This window comes from Bombus vosnesenskii, unplaced genomic scaffold (genome assembly GCF_011952255.1).
Source record: "Bombus vosnesenskii isolate JDL3184/JDL3185 unplaced genomic scaffold, Bvos_JDL3184-5_v1.1 scf7180000016266, whole genome shotgun sequence".
NCBI classification, from domain to species: domain Eukaryota; kingdom Metazoa; phylum Arthropoda; class Insecta; order Hymenoptera; family Apidae; genus Bombus; species Bombus vosnesenskii.
The window spans coordinates 3,066-25,871 of NW_022884335.1; the positions used below are offsets into that span (position 1 = coordinate 3,066).

The following is a 22,806-nucleotide window of genomic DNA, read 5'->3' on the forward strand; positions in this document are numbered from 1 at the left end:
AAACTACAACAACAGGCAAATATCGATAGATTTATGCTTAAGATGATCACACCGATGAAAGTCGACACCGCGATGCAAACTTTACACTTCCAATTAGATGAAATACTTAACGTCATGATATTAGGCAAACAAGGAATAATTAGTCCACAAATACTCGACCCCAATGAATTCATAGAAAATTACGCCAAGGCAATAGGTAGCCAGATGTACAACCCCGCGATTTCTGCCAAAACTGAACATTTTCTATTCATACGCGACATCAGTGATCTTAAAATCTCCACAATAGATTACAAAATATTTTTCAAAATCATAGTACCTTTAGTCTCTAACACAGAATGGAACATATTACAGATATATCCTATCCCGAGTAAAAGAAATGGAGTATTTTTGACTCCAGTAGTCGAACATCAGATATATTTAACCTCAGGTCTTTCATTTATAAACGCTGATATCGAGCATTTCAACAAACTTTGTAAGAATCGAGCCGGAACCACTATATGCAAACAAACACTACCAATCCATGACAGAAACTCAAGAACCGATTGTCGCAGCGAAATAATAAACTTCAAACCACACATTGAACATTGTCAAACAACTGTACTTAAGATTGAAGACATTAGCTTTATACCGCTCAAAACTAGCAACTGTTACATTGCGATACCAGCAAATCCGATAGAAATAGACACAATTTGCCAAACGAAACATACCTTACAAAAACTTGACAAGCCTTCCATCATAAGAGCCAACACTTCTTGCGATATATTCTACAAAGACGAACACACGCGTAAGGGCGAAACAACAAACGAAGTCAAATACGAAATCAAAACAAAAACCCTAGCGCTCAAAACAAACGATAGTTTCACTCATCTGTTAGATAAACTCGAGCAAGCACCGAAGATAATAGATAATTTACAAGGCTATGAAACAACGATGGATAAAATAGGCGACGAGATAGAAACTCTTAATTTCGAACATAGAATCAAAAATATACAGTATTGGGGACTAACCACGCTCCAGATATTAGGGTACATAGCATTAGGCATACTAGGTATATATGGATTAAACAAAATAGGGATATTCAAATGCATCAGGAAATGTATACCGAACAAATTATGTATCAATCTATTTTGCTGCCGAAATTAAACCGTAATCAACAGCCACGATGCGACAGTCCCACCAGTATCACTCACCATGGCCTCAACACCCAACATCTATATTCCAACCAACACATACCACTTAGATGAAGAGGAGGAATCAGCTGTAATTTTCAAGCCACGTCAAGTTCGATTCCACAAAAGCCTTCTGAAGAAAACTTCTGAAGAGACCAAGTTCAATCTAAGAAGGGGGAATGTCACAGGTGAAATTCGAGCAAGCCACTTGATAAACCAAAATTCCGAGCTCCTTATCACGTGTGACCGTCCGGTCAGCACCCGTTCTCAGCCGCCTGGTTGGCATTCGGTCACTCCAGTCGTTCTCCGAAATACATGATAAGTACAAGCAAAGCCTTCTCCCACTGCAACGAATAAAAGAATATAAATGCTCCCTTCAAAATCATCCAGTCAGTCTAAAAAATTCTTAACTAACCCAAGTATCGAAAGTGTATCATCGCGAACCGAAAATAATATTGTACAAATTGAGCAAAAATAAAAAGAACTCGATCTCCTGTTCCGAAATTGACAAGTGTCTTATTTTTATCTTAATTTTACGCGACACAGGATTGATACCTATGATAATAAATTGATAATAAAATTCTTCACGCCCACCGGTACCAAGGATGAACTCCTCCTCCAAGTCGGTGGGGCCTTTTTTTGCGCGAGGAGAGGAAAATGAATTTAAGCATACCCAGTGACTCGCGTCACCAGGTTATGTGGGACTCCAGATGACATCGTCATACCCACTAAAAACCCCTCCTCTTTCCTCTGATTTGTTAGACACAGACAACCCCAGCAGAGCCGATCAGCATTCATCAGGGTTGTCCTCAACCGTGTCGCCGCATATTATCGTCGCGTACTGGTGGCGCCCCTCCTATTCGCTGACTCCATTGCCTTCTCCATATCCCTTCTATATCTCATTATGCCCTTACAGAACTCTCTGAACTTCCTCCAGTATTTATCCCTGATAACTACAGTGTCCACCAAGTTGTCCACGCCTATCCTGACACCCAAGAAGTTTTCGAACTCGATTCTTCTATTGATCCATTTAGGGCACGCGAATAAGACATGCTCGGCGTCGTCATTCGGGTCTCCACAGTCCCAACACTTCGTGTCGACCTCCTTACCGATCCTCTTACGGTAGCTGTTGAAGATGCCGTGTCTCGTGATCGATGTCTCATCTATTCCTGGCGAATATGATCGCATTACTTATTAATCTCCTGGTCACATTATCCGCATTATACATGCTCCATTCCGCCTGCCACTCCGTTGAGACCTTCTTCTTTACTTCTTCCAAATCTTCTTTCTTTTCCGCATGCCTCTCAATCACCTCCTCTCCGACAGCTGAGGTCTTATAGATCTTCTTTCTCTCATATATCCCCATCAACATTCGCACTTTAATGTAGATCGGTAAGTTCCTGGTCAATACAGAAAGCGCCGTGTGGGATACGGTGCGGTAGGCCGTGGATGTGATGCACAGGGCAGTTCGTTGAGCCCTTTTTATGATCTTCTTGTCTTTCTCATACTTCATCGCATCAGCCCACACAGGCGCACCGTATATTATTATGGATTCCCACACGCTGTAATATAGCCTTCTTGCCAAACCAGGCGGGCCCTTAATATTCGGTAGAATTCCTCGTAATGCTCCTATTTGATGCCCGCTTTATCGCACAATGTGCTTGCCAAATTTCCTATTCGTGTCAATCATGACGCCAAGATATTTCGTGGCCTCTACCGTGTTGATAGCCATGCCGTCCACATTCAGGCCGATAACTTTGGGCGCCCTCATGTCCGTAATGAGGATTATTTCCGTCTTCTCCTTAGCCAGCGTCAAACCCACTCTTGCATACCAATCGCACACTGTTCTCATGATCTCCCTTACTATTCCGCTAACGCCTCCGTTTTTCTTCACGGCATATGCGATTGCCAGGTCATCTGCAAACGCGACCGCCTTAAACATTACCCTGTTATCTAGCCTTTCCAATAACCGATCGTAGACTATGTTCCATAGGAAAGGCCCCAGCACAAATCCTTGCGGAACTCCAGCCGCAACCAGGTACTCCACCGTACCAAACTGGTTGCTGACGATTATCCTCCTGTCCGTCAGGTAATTTTTTACCAGTCTAATGATCATGCAAGGCAGCTTCCTCCTAGTCAGTTCGTCAACAATGCTGTTCCAACTAAGGGTGTTGAATGCATTCTTGATGTCCAACGCAATCATCAAGCATACCATCCTTTTCTTCTTGCAGGTGTCCGCGAATTTAATCACCTGTGTAATCGCCTCCACCGTACTCCTCCTTCTCCTGAACCCATATTGTCCCCTATGAAATGGGTCCACTCCCATACATCTTTCGATAATCAACTTGAGACACTTCTCCCACACTTTGCATAGTTCGATAAAATAATGAAAAGATATCTGAATAGAACTCTGGTCGACCCGACTTTATTCCTTCGTAATAGGGGCTTACACCTAGCCGACCATACGTTCTCTACGCCACATGGCGACGCAGCGAAGCACATCTCATGCGCGTGCGCGTGCTTTCTAGCGCTTCAACGAGCAAGATGGCATCAAATGCCTCCCACGTGCATATCTTAATTAAGTATTACGCATCGCGCGACCGTAAAGTGTCGCGGCCCTACTAGTGTAAACATCTAACAAACAAATGTGCCGCGTCGTGTGTGATCATATACGGCGTCAATTACCAATTACCAATTGATAATTTCCCGATTACCAATTGATAATTGTTGACAACTCTTACTAACTTGCATCGGCCATATCGACGCGTGACAGTGCGTCTATTCTCATGCCATTTTAATCCTCCATCGTTCATTGTATGCAACGAAGAAACATACGAAGAAGTACTTACGCTATCCGCCTAACCACTCGCAACTCGGCCGCGCGTGGCATGTCCTTCTCCTCCGTCAATGTCTACAAACGGCGCACCATCTCACATCCCCCGGTATCTCATCTCTAATTACTGGTATTATGCCCCCACACGTTAACTCCTAATAATTTCTTACAATTTCTTATGAGCAGTAAGCAGTAAGTACCCGGCTTCCTCGCCAACTGATATACCCACTTGATTCATTCACATTTTATTATCATAGGTATCAATCCTGTGTCGCGTAAAATTAAGATAAAAATAAGACACTTGTCAATTTCGGAACAGGAGATCGAGTTCTTTTTATTTTTGCTCAATTTGTACAATATTATTTTCGGTTCGCGATGATACACTTTCGATACTTGGGTTAGTTAAGAATTTTTTAGACTGACTGGATGATTTTGAAGGGAGCATTTATATTCTTTTATTCGTTGCAGTGGGAGAAGGCTTTGCTTGTACTTATCATGTATTTCGGAGAACGACTGGAGTGACCGAATGCCAACCAGGCGGCTGAGAACGGGTGCTGACCGGACGGTCACACGTGATAAGGAGCTCGGAATTTTGGTTTATCAAGTGGCTTGCTCGAATTTCACCTGTGACATTCCCCCTTCTTAGATTGAACTTGGTCTCTTCAGAAGTTTTCTTCAGAAGGCTTTTGTGGAATCGAACTTGACGTGGCTTGAAAATTACAGCTGATTCCTCCTCTTCATCTAAGTGGTATGTGTTGGTTGGAATATAGATGTTGGGTGTTGAGGCCATGGTGAGTGATACTGGTGGGACTGTCGCATCGTGGCTGTTGATTACGGTTTAATTTCGGCAGCAAAATAGATTGATACATAATTTGTTCGGTATACATTTCCTGATGCATTTGAATATCCCTATTTTGTTTAATCCATATATACCTAGTATGCCTAATGCTATGTACCCTAATATCTGGAGCGTGGTTAGTCCCCAATACTGTATATTTTTGATTCTATGTTCGAAATTAAGAGTTTCTATCTCGTCGCCTATTTTATCGATCGTTGTTTTATAGCCTTGTAAATTATCTATTATCTTCGGTGCTCGCTCGAGTTTATCTAACAGATGAGTGAAACTATCGTTTGTTTTGAGCGCTAGGGTTTTTGTTTTGATTTCGTATTTGACTTCGTTTGTTGTTTCGCCCTTACGCGTGTGTTCGTCTTTGTAGAATATATCGCAAGAAGTGTTGGCTCTTATGATGGAAGGCTTGTCAAGTTTTTGTAAGGTATGTTTCGTTTGGCAAATTGTGTCTATTTCTATCGGATTTGCTGGTATCGCAATGTAACAGTTGCTAGTTTTGAGCGGTATAAAGCTAATGTCTTCAATCTTAAGTACAGTTGTTTGACAATGTTCAATGTGTGGTTTGAAGTTTATTATTTCGCTGCGACAATCGGTTCTTGAGTTTCTGTCATGGATTGGTAGTGTTTGTTTGCATATAGTGGTTCCGGCTCGATTCTTACAAAGTTTGTTGAAATGCTCGATATCAGCGTTTATAAATGAAAGACCTGAGGTTAAATATATCTGATGTTCGACTACTGGAGTCAAAAATACTCCATTTCTTTTACTCGGGATAGGATATATCTGTAATATGTTCCATTCTGTGTTAGAGACTAAAGGTACTATGATTTTGAAAAATATTTTGTAATCTATTGTGGAGATTTTAAGATCACTGATGTCGCGTATGAATAGAAAATGTTCAGTTTTGGCAGAAATCGCGGGGTTGTACATCTGGCTACCTATTGCCTTGGCGTAATTTTCTATGAATTCATTGGGGTCGAGTATTTGTGGACTAATTATTCCTTGTTTGCCTAATATCATGACGTTAAGTATTTCATCTAATTGGAAGTGTAAAGTTTGCATCGCGGTGTCGACTTTCATCGGTGTGATCATCTTAAGCATAAATCTATCGATATTTGCCTGTTGTTGTAGTTTTAATATATAACTATATGATTTCTCTAAGTAGTTTAGGTTTTCTGAGTTTATAATTTTTCTAATAAGTGCTGTTTGATTAGCTATTATGGTCTTGATTTTATTATTATCATGGAATAGTTTGTCCATATCCTTGTTTATGAGCGTAAGATCTCATCATCCGAACAGACTTTTCGATGCGGAACCTATGATGTTGAGTAAACCTCGTGTGCTCCGGTTATGTGTTAACGCTTTCAAGTGTTTTGCGAGTTGTTTTTGGTTATTGATACGATTTTGTAATCCGCCTAACTCTTCAACGTATTGTTTGCTGATTGCACGTGAGTCTATTGTTAATTTATATGTCGGAGATGAGAGGACACCGGAGACCTTCCCTCTGGAACTTCGGAGAATCCGTAGTATTGTAATTAAGCGGTTTGCTATCATTGTACTTGTTTGCGATTTGTGATAATAAACTTGGGCTCGGGGCGACAGTCAGTCGCCAAACGTAGCCGCGGTCACGGAATGAACGCTTTGTCTAACAAAGGTATGGAGTAACTCTATAGCTCTCTTTAAAAAGGGAATAGTTGTAACACTCGACAGTAAACATTCCAACTGTCTCTGTCCCGTTGCTCGCCACACGTAGACCCTATTCTTCGAGTAAGATGATTGCCAGATGTCGATGCGTCTCCGCAGTACATGTTCAGCTAGCCCAAAGGCCCGTTATAAATCTTAAGATTTAGCCAACTAAAGCCCTTCAAGCAGACAAACAGTCTTTGTCCCAACTACGAGAATCTCCTCGTAGGAGGAGACCTATTTTTCAACAAACGACGTCTCCCACTTTCTCTAGAGGGCGGCTAGCATTTCTAACCACCGATATAGAAATTGACCAATTAGCAACAACGCCAATTTCCCTTACTTTCTGAACGAAGGTTGTCCTCGACGAATCCGATAACCTCGCGTCCTTAGACACACCCCATCATAGTTTTCCTCGGTGGCATCATCGGGACGGAGATTCATTCTTTTTGCGATCTCATCGACGAAGAGTAACGCCTTACGGTTCGTGAGCGTTACATGCTTGAGATAGTGTATTGTGCAAGTTGATCTATCCTCCCGTTGGCCGCGGATTCGTTATTGAACCTAAGACCAATATCACTAGTATCGCGAGTGTCCAACCGCCATGGTTGATTGTCAAGCCTGTACTATCCATACTTGTGTTAGCAAACCGTACCTTTGTTATACCGCGACGATGGCCAGTTCCAATGAAGATTTATCAAACGCCCACAACCCTATAGCTGTCACCTCTCCGACATATATATGTATGTAGTAATAAATTTGTGATCTACCAGGCGCAGGGAAATTTTGAGTTGAGTTGTTTAGACAGCGGGCTGATCGACATTATTTTGATGATCCCTCCTAAAAACAAATATCGTCCATTGGTTACGTTGGATAATCAAAGGTAATAGATAATTATAATTATTAATAGGAGCCTAATTCGATGGGTTAGTGCAAGGGAGGAGGTATATAGCAATAGAAAGGAACAATGAGTTTATATGGTATGACTGGAAGTATACTAGAATGATTTTATAAGGCATGACTCGAAGTTTTATATTAATTATATAGGTGGATGAATAATATAATGAGTAGTATCACGATCTTATAGTATGAGTTTACAGATGGTTCTATTTTCATGAGATATGTGGGCAAATTAATTTATATTATTAATTTAATTATGTTATGAGATAGGGGGAATATAATGGGAGTTGTTTTTAATCAGCATGGGATGAAGAAGTATGGGAGTGTGGTATTGTCACGTCCCGTGCTGCGCACGCGCCGTAACATAGACTAAAACTACCAATAGCGCGAGTGAGCGTTCCAATTTGAAATTTAAATAAATTTTAACAATTTGTATAGCAACCAAATTCGAGCCTCACAACCCCCACGGAATAACCCGCCACATGACGACACCTCCACGGTAGACCTAAATATAAATAAGCGTAGCGGCATAGAAGAAGCGGTAATAATTCCTTAGTTTTAGAGTAGTTAATTCCTCAGTTTTGTGTGATTAGTTCCTCAGTTCTTGGTGATTAGTTCCTTGGTTCTTGGCGATTAGTTCTCATTTCCTGGCAAGTAATTTCTTGTTCATAGCGATTAATTCTTAATTCCTCTAGCTCTTAATTTCTCAATTCCTTTGTTTTTTTAATTCTTCAGTTCCTTAGTTTTCAGCTCTTAATTCCTTTAGCTCTTAGTTTTTGCTCTCAGATTTTAGATTCTCTGGTTCTTTAGTTCGTTAGCTTTTAGTTCTTTGTTTTATTAGTTTCCAATTCTTGTTAGTCTTGTTAATCGACGTGTTTGTATTTGTCAATTTGTAAACTATCGAAAATCTATCGAAATTAAAATCTTGTAATTAATAAGAGCGAAACGTATTGCGAACGATTGTAACTTCGAGCATTCGAAATTTCAACGACTATTCTGTCAATATCCAATTAGAATACGAATAAACATTTTTTGTGAAGAATATTTGTCTAATAATATAGCAGGATTAAGCGAACATTTATTTTCACCAACTTTAATCCTCTCCCATGCTAGCACTCCTGCGCATAGCAGGTTAGCCGAAACGTGGAGTTTAATTTCAAATCGCATTATATAACAGACAATACTACAATTTAGTCTAAATTCAAAAATTAACGGCAACACAACCAAAACGAGCCAGACAAAACGTAACATTCTACAATTCCTAACCCCAAATCTAACCCCAATTCTTACCACAATCGTCTTCTGAATCACTGCACAAAAGTGCAGATTTCTTCTTTTTCTTGCGTTCTGGTTCATCTTTTTCTACTGTGACAATAAGACAGCCATCAGACGTAGTCTTAAATTCACGATCTTTCCGCTTTATAGCTGCTATTTTTGAATTAATAGCGACTATAGGTTGCGTTGCTTAAAAATTATTTTGTACATCTAATTCCAACTTCGACTAATCGAATTGAGAAAAATATCTAGACTTACTTGATATATTTCGAGCAGCCGCAGGATCAACGAGATCAACGATCTCTTCATGCTCATGAATCCAGGCTTGCAGTCATTTTGGCAGTGTTATGGCACTGCCGTGTGAAAAGGGACTGAGCGTTTCGTCCCGGGACTACCGGTGGACTCGTCAGTAAGGCTATGCGCGGTAGTCCCTGCCTTAGACGTTAAGGGAGTCTCGCTAGGTGCGATATTTGTATCATGCCTCGTATATTCGACCTCTAGCGAGATAGACAGACTCGTTGTCGTCGTAGCGGCCCTCTGGTGTTGGCGGTTGGTACCCGGATCGCCCTAGAGTTGTTACGACTGTGTTGATGCCTCGACCTGTCGGCGTCCTGTTGGTACCGATCCGCCACAAATCCCTTGAATAGCATTATGTCTTTTTAAATTTTCCTTAAGGCGCTTCGTCTCCGCCGCAATGTACTGATCTGTTCAGCGTGGGCCATGTGTTAGTTTAATAGATTGAGCGAGCTTATCTTGAAGAACTGGACGTTGGTCCGGGAATCGGTTGCCATTCGTTATTGTGCGGCGTGGGGTCGCGCATATGCTTAGCGAGGGAGGAGTTCTTTTCCGATGGCTACTCGTGTGATTAGGTGATTAAGTCGATAAAATGTTGATTTCACGTGACACTGTATGGTCACTGGTAAGTGCACTTTTCAGTGGCACGTGATCCAGCTCGAAGGACAAGCGAGGACCGGCGAGGAGACGCGATCGCGAGGAAGCGCGTCAACGAGAGTCGTAAATTCTCATTACGATTATAAGAATCAACACCACGAACAGGTCGATCCTCTTATTTCTTGTGGGATAATAGGGGTAATTGATGATATGGTATAATATAGCGATTGACAGGGTCATAAAATTCATATTTCCAATAACTTAATACACTAAATAGTTACACCTTTACGTATGATATTGTTACGACCGTTCGCGGAGAGACGCGGTCGCGAGGAAAATGCGTCAACGAGAGGCGTAAATTCTCGCTACGATTCGGTTAATCGACGCCGCGAATTAGTCGTTCCCCTGTTTCGGTTAAGATAACAGAGATGATTGAATGAATATGACACAGTATAGTAAGTTATATTTCACCGTTTATTCTAACAACTTATAACGAAGGCAATTACGCCGGTGCGTATGTACGAGATGAATGAGTGACTGATTTAGGAGTGTGTATACCCGGTTAAAGGATGTTGACCGTTCGAAGGATGTACAATCAGTGATGTTAGGAAACGATACTGTGGCAAAGGAAAGCTAAGGATGGGTGTGTCTAGCGCACGGGACCATCGGATTTGTTGGTGATGATTTTAGTTAAGAGAGTGAGGGAAATAGGCTTCGTTGTTAATTGGTTAAATGAAGGGTCTTAACCGCTCTCGAGAGAAAGTGGTTCGTGGGAGGAAAGTTGTATCATACGAGAGAAAAACCGACTTTCCCTTGTCTAGCCGTAGTAGACAATGGTCTTTAGAAATTCTTCGGAAACAGACGTTTGTTTGGTTTGAAGGACCCCTACTAGGAAATTCCTGAGATTTATGGAAGATACTTGAGACTATTGAGGGTACGCAGTGAGTATCCGAAGACATCTGGTTGCCATATTGCCCGCGGTATGTGGCCTGGGCTAGGTAGAGGGTTACGCGACGTAACATCCTCCCCCCGTTGAGATGAAGTGATATGGTGTGATGTTGTCAGGTGGATCTCTTGTCAGACTTCGGTGCTGTTGATTGGTTCGGGGTCGTCTGGAGTCGTTCTGCTCGGTAGTGGTACCATCCGCTTGATGCTCCGATCGAGGGTACTCGTCGCCGTTCGAACGATAGCCGTGCGTATGATGCCGTCCGCCCCGGGTTGGGCCTTGATGATCCTGCCCAATGGCCATTGCATCGGGGGGACGATGGTGCCTTCTCGTATGTCGTGACTGCCCTTGCTCCATTTGTTCCGGATGTGTAGCTCGTTGGGATACTCTCGATGCCACCGGCGCCAGAAATGTTGTTTGAGTTTCTGAATATGCTGCCAGCAGGAGAGACGGTTGGATGGCGTGTCCCTGAAATCTCGTTCTCGGAAACTTGTTAGTGAATCTCCGATGAGGAAATGACCGGGAGTGAGAACGAGGAGATCGTTTGGGTCTGAAGATATTGGCGTCAGCGGACGGGAGTTGAGGATAGACTCGATTTCGATGATGAGGGTGTTAAGGTTTTCGAAGGTCAAGAGCTCGTTACCGACGACACGTCTGAGATGTCGTTTGAAAGACTTCACTGCAGCCTCCCACAACCCGCCGAAGTGAGGTGAGTTGGGAGGGATGAAGCGCCATTCGATCCGTCGGTCGGCTGAAAAGGACTGGACCTGTGCCTTGTGATCGTCGGATTGCAGGAGATTACGGAGCTCTCGTAATTCATTGTTGGCGCCAACGAAATTGGTACCGTTGTCGGAGTAAATTGTCACACAGAATCCTCGGCGAGCGATGAATCTTCGCAGAGCAGCAATGAAGGCCTCGCTAGTGAGATCGCTGACCAACTCGATGTGAACTGCTTTAACTGCAAGACATACAAAGATTGCTACGTATACCTTGATTTTGCGTCGGTTACGATTCTTTCGCTCCTTGATGTAAAACGGTCCGCAGTAGTCGATTCCGACGTTGGTAAATGGCCGAGATTCTGTTATTCGTGCAGCTGGAAGGTCGCCCATTATGTAATCCACTGGAGTGTTGTATAAATATATGTTTAATGAGTTTTTTATAGAAAGTTCTATATATTATTAACGAAGCTGACTAAGTTCCATATCTAAATTATTTTGTCAATTTTATTATTCGTTATCACATCAAAGCATGTGTTTTTGTAGATCATATTATAATAATGTTTCCATACAGGAATAAAAGCTTCACTAAAACATTCTTATAGAAACGCGCACATTTCTCTTAATTATGCTTATATTCCTAAAAGTAAACTTTTAGAAAAAATAGCAATTTCTTTAATATGTAAAATTAAAAAGTTTATTGTTATTATGAATTAATATTTGTATAATTTACATTATTGTTATTTATAATATAAGTCTACAAGCCACTATAAAAGTCTATTAGTTAATATTTCTATAGCTTTGTAGAACTTGTAATACGTTGTAATGTAACAGGTTAAAAAGAATTGGTGCAATTTGTACATTATTGTGGTATCATGAATGAGGGGCCTGGGGGGTGTCGTAAATCGCAAACATGTGCATGTGGTCAGAGGGACAGAAAGCGATTTATCCGAAGAGATTGCTGAAAGGATCAGGTAGAATATTCGCGAGTTTCGAGTGCCATGTTAGGACTTGGCATGAGCTGAAGAGAGGGCTGATTAAAGAATTCTCTAAAAAGATTAATAGTCGGCAAGTACATCAAAGACTTAGAGATACGAAAAAGAGAAGCGACGTAACATGCTTGGCTTATATGTACCGCATGCTTGAAATAGCCAGCCATGTTGATATGGAAGAGGAGGCGAAAGTGGAGTATATTGTAGAAGGAATAGTAGATGAAGAAAACAATAAGTCTACATTATACGGTACTACATCCATTACAGAATTGAGGAAGAGATTAATCATGTACGAGAAACAGAATTATCGCAGAGCAAAATCGATTGTGAAGGTAGCCAAAACTGAAAGGAGCAGGAAGCCCAGTAAATCTGGAGATATGAAGAAGACGAGATGTTACAATTGCGGCGGCGAAGAATATGAGTGTGCAGAGTGCCCGAATAGGTCGAGAGGATCTAAGTGCTTTAAGTGTAGAGAGTACGGACACATCGTATCGAAGTGCGACAACCTGAGAGAGTCCCATAAAGTTGTTTCTAGTATGTGGTAATCGTTGCAGACGAAGCGTGGTAAAGACGTTAAGATCGGAAATTTCTAATTGAGCGCGCTAATAGATACCGGTAGCGAACTAACTTTAATGAGAGCGGATCAGTATGTGAAAATTGGGGCGTCCAGATTAAGTCAGAAAATTGTTGAATTTCGCGGTATCGGGTCCGGAAGAAATTGTACACTCGAAGAATTTTCGACAGATATTCTGATAGATGATGAGTCGTGCGTTGTAACGATACATGTAGTTTCAGATACTTTGATGCAACACTCGTTGATAATTGGCACATACTTCCTGAATACTACCGAATTAAACATGTCGGGGAAGGGTCAGGAATAAGGTTGTGGGCGTTCGATGAATCTTCATTGGAATCGGCCATCGTCTTGTTATAACGAAGGTACGGCCTATTAATACGAGTATGGATGCTACCGACTCGACAATCAACCGCGGCGGTTGGACACTCGCGATACTAATGATGTTGGTCGTAGGTTCAATAACGAATCCGCAGTCAACGGGATGATAGGTGTACGTGCTCACAAAATCTAAGTCGGACTCTTTGCGAAACCGTGGAATATCCACCGAGCGTACAGACTCTAAGTAACTCGCTAATACGACCTCACGAGAGAATGACTCTCCGTCGCGATGATGCTGCAGAGGAAAACTATGATGGTGTGTGTCTGAGGACACGAGATCATCGGATTCGTCGAGGATATCCTTCGTTCAGAAGGTGAGGGAATTTGGCGTTGCTGCTAATTGGTCAATCTCCATATCGGTGATTAGAAAAGGATGCTAGCCGCCCTCGCGGGAAAGTTGCTAGTGGGAGACACCGTTCGTTGAAAAATAGGTCTCTCCTATCTTCCCGTAGCTGGGACAAAGACTGTTTGTTTGAAGGACTTTAGTCAACTAAATTCTAAGATTTATGACGGGCCCTCAGGCTAGCTGATCACGTACTGTGGAGACGCATCGACATCTGGCAATCATCTTGCTCGAAGAATAGGGTCTGCGTGTGGCGAGCCACGGGACAGAAACCGTTGGAATGTTTACTGTCGCGTGCCGCCACAAATATTTCTTTTAAGGAGAGCTATAGAATTACTCCATACCTTTGTTAGACAAAGCGTTCATCCCGTGACTGCGGCTACGTTCGGCGATTGGCTGTCCCCTCGAGCCCAAGCTCATTATCACAAATCTCAAACAAATACAAATCGGATCGAAAGACGACAATTGTTTAATTATGCCTATGATAGAATCTAGATTACGGTGTTAGGGGATTATCCCGAAGTTCCAAAGGGGAGGCTTCGATGTCCTTTCATCTCCGACAAAGCCATCCTGACAATCACACGTCCTCGTGTGTAACTAAAATATTGCGTTTTTCCAACATTAGACTCGACGTAACTCATATTATTTACCGTTCAACTAAATGTTCCAAATAAGTCAAGGGTCCATTCCAACAATGAAATTTCGTTCGGAGGTTTGATAACAGAAAAATGAAAGAGAACGAGAATTTGTAGCGTTATAATTTGTATTCAAAGTGCTAGTTGCATCCTGTGGTTTATCAGTCGTAATGGCATGATGGACTATTTGCGATTTTGTACCCAGTTGAATCTTGATTTTGTAGATTGCACGACCGCACAGAGTTTTATTACATTGTCACTGGTAGTGCGTACGAATATATGGCCGATTTAGATTCGTAACGTTGCAGCTGGCAGTGCGTGCGAATGCACGACCGCTTCAGCTTCGTGGCACTGTCGCTGGCAGTGCATGTGAGTACACGACCGCTTCAGCTTCGTGGCATTGGGTTAATGACCCTCAGGGGTCGGGGTACCCATATCGCTTTAGGCACTGTACTCGCCGCTACTACCAACGTCCAAATCCGCAGGAATGCGACTATCTGGCACTTTCATCAACCTGTCGTGACTGTACTTGTAAGAGCGTTTGCCGTCTAACGTTTTTAGAATATCTGTTTCCCTCAAAATTCTCTGCTATTACAAAATCAAAATTTTGCGTAATATAAAATCATCGACGTTAAATCTAACTATTTTAGCTTTAGTTTTGTCAACTCCATCTTTATCGTACTTGTTGAAAATTGTGGATCTTTGAGGCCGAAATAATGTTATAGGAACACTAAATTTATACTGAGGATTAATATTAAAATAATGAAATATTTATTTCATGGACGATTCCTTATATATTCATCGATACACACTTGCACGCGTCTCAGCACTTTCTTCCATATCCGACTGTTAACCGACTGACTAGTTTACAATCATCTGTGTTCGAGACGCCGCGCACACACCGACACTCACATACATGCATCTCTACTACGCATTTAACCTAGTTCAGCGCAGAAAATATTACATATCTCAACAATAATAAAAATAATATATGTAGTAACTGGTGGATTCTTAGAGTAAGGACAAGTGATTGTTGGTAGAGTTTAAAGTTTAAGGTATTTTAATGAGTGATATTCGATAGCAAAAGGACAGACTACGATATCGTCGCACGCCGACTCACACTCCGTGTCCGCTCAACTCGCACTCTGCTTCTCGACTGACTCTCTGCCCGTTTTAGCACTCTATTGTCTTTTCCTGGGCCCACCGCACACATGTTCTACAGACGCTCGTAGCCAGGGTCACGTAAGTCTTTTTGGTAAAGCTATTTACCTGAAGGACCCGGTAATGCATTGATGGAGCCGACAGCGCCTCGGCTCTCCCGACATTGTCTGTAGTTAGCTCGACGTTTCCTAGGCCCTTCTCCCCGATACTACATATATGCTTATGATCATTCTAAAATATAAAAAGTGTAGTCTGACGTTCATTGATACATTCAGAACACATACATATTTTAATGATAGTTACAATGTAACATCATTTCCATATTACATGCAATGTATGACAAGTATTCTTGCTCTAAGGCACAATATGAAATCATCAACGTTCAGTTTAACAAATTATACCTTTTATTCGTTTTCCATCATGGAATAACGCGGTGGTGTCTTCCATATTGCACTGGACGTGCGTTGTAATCCACTCCTATCTATATTTTGAAACATTTCAATTAAATCTGGTGTGCACTTTCTGCTATCAAAGAATTTATAGACTGCTTTCTCCGGAATATATCGTTGCATTGCGAGTTCATTTTCACGTATGTGCGCTAAAATTGATAAAAATTCGAGTACTCTATGTGTTCTAATGTTTATTAACTCATTAAGTAAAACAATACATTGTGCTCAATGTGGAATTGTATGCTTTGGTCTCGATCCATCATGTGATTCATCGCCGTCAGGTTCACTATCCAAATCGTAAATGGTTCGACCATGCTGGAGCCATATTTTGTCTAAAATATTGAATGAATAATAGTTTGTGCTTTTATGTGCTTTTATGTGCTTTTATGTGCTTTTATGTGCTTTTATGTGCTTTTTCTCTTGATTCAGGATATGTACAATTGTGGACTCATCACCCTGCTAGTGGATTTCTACAAGCTTTTACAGTTATGCATTCTATACGTGATTGTGCATTAGCATTAGCAACTGATCCTAAAACTCATTTTCTTGTAACGGGTAAAAAAGGAATGCATTTAATTTCTACAACATTACTTATTTATTGTAAGATTACTTTTTGTATGTAACGTGATATTTCATTGCGACAAAATATATGAAATGGAAGAAAAGATAAAGCCAGAAAATATGATTGGAGAGTAAATCCGTTTAAAAAGATTTAGGACACAATGCTGGATACATTAAACTTTGGTATCTCGCGAATTATTACGTAATAGTGATAATAAGTCAAATCTAATAAAATTTACTTCTCATTAAAAAGTCGCACCAGAACAATTATTTATTAATTACTTTATTTATTAATTCTTAAAAAGAAACATATAAATAAGAAAAAATGGTAATATTTGATTAGTATAATTGTTGAGAATTGTGGATCTTTGAGGCCGAAATAATGTTATAGGAACACTAAATTTATACTGAGGATTAATATTAAAATAATGAAATATTTATTTCATGGACGATTCCTTATATATTCATCGATACACACTTGCACGCGTCTCAGCATTTTCTTCTATACCTGACTGTAAACCGACTCTTCGACGACTCTTATCCGACTGAAGAGTTAACATTCATTTGTTTTCGAGACGCTTCGGACACACATACTTCCACACACTGATATTCACATAGAAGTATCTCTACTACGCATTTAACCTAGTCCAGCACAGAAAATTATACATACCTCAACACACCTCCTTAATTTTTTGTGCTGCATATTCATTTCCTTTTATAAGTCAATCAAACTATTCTTAAAAATAATCTAAAATTTTCAAATTTGTTCCTCCCTAGAGCCTTCGTTAAAATATCAGCTACATTATTTTCTGAATCTATTTTTATAGTGTCAATCTTTTTATTGTCGTATCTTTCGTTCCCAAAATGGAAGTGAACTTCAATGTACTTAGAATTTTTTGTTAAGTTTCCAAATTTTGATATCGCAATCACTCCAGAATTATCTTCGTAAATTTTTATTGGTGTCTCGATCGTTATTTTAAAATCTTTCAACAATTTTCTTACAAATTTAATTTCGCTCACAGCTTCCGATAAAGCTACATACTCGACGGCTATTGATGATTTTGTCACGCTACTTTGCTTTCTCGATTTCCAGTAAATTGCGTTTCCGAAAAATCATATGATAAATCTCGTAGTGGATTTTCTATCTACTTTATCTCCAGCCCAATCAGCATCAACAAAACAATCAATAACTCCAGCATTCAAATTTTTTTTATAAGTTAACTTTAATTTCCTAGTTAAATATAAGCACTTCAAAATTCTCAATGCATATCTATAGTGTGTCTCGTTGTAACTGTTTTGAAATCGACTTAAATAGTTTACACTATAGCTAACGTCTAATCTTGTTCCAGAACTAATATATAATAAAGCTCCTACGAGATTTCTATATCTTATATCGTCTGAAGCTGATTGTGCGGGTTCTAAACTTAAGATTTGTTCCATTGGTATAAAATATAGTTTACTATTTTCTATATTATATTGCCTTGCTAATGACTATATAACTACTCTGATCCAATTTCATCTCACACTTCTTATTATCGTACTCAATGTTTATTCCTAAGTAAGTCTTTACTTCACCTAAGTCCTTCATCGCAAATTGGTTTGACAATTTGTTTTTAATCTCATCGATTTTTCTTTTGTTTTTTCCACACACTAATAAGTCGTCTACGAATAGAATTAAATATATAATATCATCGCTCTCATACTTCATATACAGACAATAATCACTCTTACTTCTTTGAAATCCTAATCTTTTTATATACTTGTCGAAACATTCATACCAAGCTCTTGAACTTTCACGCAATCCATATAACGCTTTTGATAATTTACATACTCTCCCGCTTTTATCGTCGTAACCTATAGGTTGTTTTACAGATACTTCTGTTTTTTATAGTTCCGTTTAGGAATGCTGTTTCTACATCCATTTCCATGAAATGCTGTCATCTCCACTTAAAGCTTCTTCATAGGTTTGAGGACTGCCTGCGCTAACTGCATTCACATAAATGAAATATGAGCTCGCTTGGCCATATCTTTGAGGTTTCTTTCTTTCCCGTTCTGACCGTCCCAAATTATTTTCTGTGTTCTCAAGTTTACTTTCTGATTCGTTACTTAAATTTCTCTCCTCTTTTATTGTAGCCTGCTCGACCTTTTCGTTTAAATCCTTTTCTGTTTCATTGTTTGGTCCATCTTCTCCTTGAAATCCTACTAAATTATCATCTTCACCTATAAATTCTACGTGTCTTGCAATTATAATTTTATTATTAACTAGGATCCTATATCCATTGTTTTCATAACCTACAAGTATCCCAGTATCTGCTTTTTTGTCCCATTTCGAATTTCTTTTAATTTCAGGCATTCTTACGAAAACTCTACTTCCGTACAATCTTAAATTATTTATATTCGGTTTCCTTTTAAAAAATATTTCAAATGGTGTTTTATTTTCATACGTGTTCGTAATGGTTCTATTTTTTAATTGCGCCACAGCTCTAATTATTTCCGGCCAATATTTAATATTCAGCTTTGAATCATATAATAAGCATCTAGCGGAATTCATAATTGTTCTATTGTAGCGCTCAGCTGTTCCATTTAATTCGTGAACATAAGGTGGTTATGGTTCTACGACAATTCCCTTTGCCCTAGTTAGATTGTACGTGTTTTTGCTCATATATTCTTTCCTATTATCGCATCTTAATCTCTTTATCTTCTTTCCAGTAAGATTTTCAACTTTGTTTATGTAATCAAGAAAACAATTGTAAACTTCATCTTTTGATCTCAAAGTATAAATCAATGCGCACTTACTGTAGTCATCTATAAATGTTAAGAAATATTTGGAACCATCAAACCCGGTATTTTTATGAGGTCCATTTAAATCGGTATGTACTAATTCTAAAATCTCTCGTGCTCTACTACTGTTGTTTTGGAAGGGTAAATTGTGCATTTTATTTTGGATACATGTACCACATTTTAATTTTACTTGTTCAAAATTTTCTGGCATTCCCTCAACTATTTTTTCCCTACACATTGTATCTAAATAATTAATGTTTCTATGCCCTAAGATCCTGTGATATTTTTCTTTATTTGTCATTTTTCCCACAATTTTAGCGTGAGATTATTGCCTTTCAATGTAACTACTTATTTCATATAAACCATTATCTTTGAATGCGATTCCTATCAACTTTCTGTATTTGTTATATATCTGTGAAATATTTCCGCAACATCCCGTCCCTGCGTTCACGGACAGCCGAGGCAAGTCTATTACGACTAAGACAAGTCGCACACTTGTTAGTCGCGAAGCAACTCGGACGCAGAACCTACGCAAAATATCAGCCGGATTCGGTGCCGTTGGAGGAAGCATCAGTCCGGAGGATATCAGAATCCACGAGCTACAATCAACAGAGTGTCACCATCGGGAAGGAATCACCTTCACCACAAGGTACACGATGTAACATCCCGTTGCACCGTAACCGGCGTTCACGAACAGCCGAGGCAAGCCTATCACGACTAAGATAAGTCGCACACTTGGTAGTCGCGAAGCACCTCGGGCGCCAAACCTACGTAAATTATCAGAGCTATCGTGCGCCAAGCCACCATGACCCCTAACCAGGAAGCACGCATAAAACAATTGAAGCTGGAGCGGGAGGTATCCAAACAGGAAGTGACGAGATTTCGAACGACCCTTGATAATTATGAGGCAAAGGGATCACTAAACACAGTTCAATTTATGTTAGAAGACTTGGAAGTCGAATACGCAATATGTAAAAAACATCAATGCGACTTAGATGGGATACACGAGGGTCAGACAGTACAGGAACGACTAGACATTAAATATGAATTTCTGGACTGTAAAGGACGCGCCATCGATATAATTGAGCGAGCCAAGGGACGGAACTCATTGCATGACACCCGCAGTTCATTACCCACACGCGACTTGACGACAACCAAGTTCGCGTCCGCATTATCTCGATCGTCTTACCCAACGCCACAAATCACCTTGAATTTGACAAACTTTAACGAGCCTTTGGACCTGAAGAAAGAGAAGGTCTCACCAGGCGACAACTCGTTTCAAAACTTAATCTCTCCTAATCTGTTACAGAACGTTCATAATTCTTTAACCGTAGCTCACAACCTAGAAAGCAACGGGTTGAGTCCCATCCAGGACAGCAAAGTCAACATTGAGTCGGAACGTACTGTAAAGGTTTCGAAATCCATTGTGATCAAACCGTCCAGGGGCAGTTTTTCCTCGGGCAATACTTCCACGATGAGCGTCCAACACAACGTATCGGCGTTCAATGATCTATCTTACATCACGTCACCTGTACCACCCAGGATTAGAAACATGGCATCGGACAGTTACTCTCCGAGACCTAACGTAACGACTCCAACTTCGCCACCTCAGAGATGCGCCACACCTGCAATTGGGCCTAATCAGAATGATTTACGCATTATTACCACCATGACTAATCACTCAAATGGCATCGGTAATTTACATAACATTCCATCTGATCTCAACGATTCTCTACTGGTTTCACAGAGCGCCACATCGAACAAGTCGCGTACCACAGACTTCTCCCTGAAGCCACTCTTGGCTGCCACGACGTCCCAAGCACGACGCCCAACGCTTCTTCTCTACCAAAGATCATCACCACAAGAATGCGATTCGGGCGGGTCATCGGGGGGAGGCCAGTCTCCCAACCCACTACAGACATCGTTCACATTTCCAAGGCAGATCATCCCTCAGACAACAGCTACTATCTGCCACATCACGATTCAATCAGGGAAAGGATCAAACCCTCAAAATTCCGCGCTGTGTTTGCTGAATCGTCACCAAGCACCACCAGAATTCTGTACAACGACACCTCTGTGAAACACCTTTAGAATTTTGGATAATCCCGCAACATTGTAATCCAGAGTCTACTATAGCTACAATTAAACAATTGTAGTTATTCAATCCGATTGTAATTGTTCGCGAGTTGTGATAATGAGCTTGGACTGGAGGCGACAGCCAGTCGCCGAACGTAGCCGCGGTCACGGGATGAACACTTTGTCTAACAAAGGTATGGAGTAATTCCAAAGACCCTATTCTTCGTGCAAGATGATTGCCAGATGTCGATGCGTCTCCGCAGTACATGTTCAGCTAGCCTGAGGGCCCGTCATAAATCTTAGGAATTAGTTGACTAAAGTCCTTCAAACAAACAGTCTTTGTCCCAGCTACGGGAAAATGGGAGAGACCTATTTTCAACGAACGGCGTCTCCCACTAGCAACCTTCCCTCGAGGGCGGCTAGCATCTTTTTCTAACCACCGATATGGAGATTGACCAATTAGCAGCAACGCCAAATTCCCTCATTTTCTGAACGAAGGCTTTCCTCGACGAATCCGATGATCTCGTATTCTCAGACACACCCCATATAGTTTTCCTCTATGGCATCATCGGGACGGGAAAGTCATTCTCTCTCGCGATCTCATCGACGAAAAGAGTAACTCCTTACAGCCAGTGAATATTGCACGTCCGACTTAGATTTTGTGGGCACGATCATCTATCATCCCGTCGACCGCGGATTCGTTATTGAACCTAGGATCATTGTCATTAGTTTCTCGAGTATCTAATTACCACGGTTACTTGTCCAGTTCTATGATAATCGTATTTGCATTAGTCGAAGTCTTCTCTGTTGCATAACGATACGTGTAATGCAAACGAAGATTCGTTTCACGTCCCTAACCCTGATTCTAATGTAAACCCGACAAATATAACGTGTAATAACTATAATTCGAATTTGTTAAAACAATGGAAATAAGAGTGGATGGTTTTAATAACGCAAATAAGATTGTGGTGTATTATCGACTAAAGAGCAACCGGTCAGGTCAAACCGATCGGTCGATATCGCGTACCTCGAATAACTCAACGTTCAAGATGGAGGAGATGAAATAACTCGAGTGTTAGATTTAGATGGCACTTTATTTGTACTAGTTGTAGCACTTAACCGAACTAAGGGAGGACCACTGTCGTCCTAAGTCTGTAATGTCAGATGGTTGAAGATGAACTAAACTTCCCCGTTCCTGATTCTCTCCTCCTGCCGTTGTATTTCTTCTCTCCACCGTACTCTTCCGGCTGGTCCTTTCCTGGGTTTTTTCCTGGCCTCGAGTCATTACATTTACCGCCTTGGGAGGACATGTAACTCGGAGTTTCCTAACGAGAGGAATGAGCCTGTCCGTGTCATAAACAGACGGCCACTCAAATTCCGAATTATAGCCCTGGGAGGACTGGTAAGTCGGAATTTCCTAATGAGGGAAATGAGCTTATCCGTGCCATAAACGGACAGCCAACTAAAATTTCGAACAAAGATAAATATGATGTTGTTATGACAGTTGAGGAGAAACAATTCGTGACAAATACTTTAATAGACTATTAATTGACCGTTTAATGAACAGTAAGGAGATAGAGGTATATTCGTGTG

The 22,806-nt window shown here is 40.7% G+C and overlaps 1 protein-coding gene across 1 annotated transcript; it reads right to left on the reverse strand.

Moving 5' to 3' along the window:
• Window positions 1-10,675: 10,675 nt before the first annotated feature.
• On the reverse strand, window positions 10,676-11,653 carry LOC117242209. The gene has a single exon (XM_033508698.1). It carries the CDS (start codon window positions 11,651-11,653, stop codon window positions 10,676-10,678), a length of 978 nt encoding a protein of 325 aa, XP_033364589.1.
• Window positions 11,654-22,806: the final 11,153 nt, after the last annotated feature.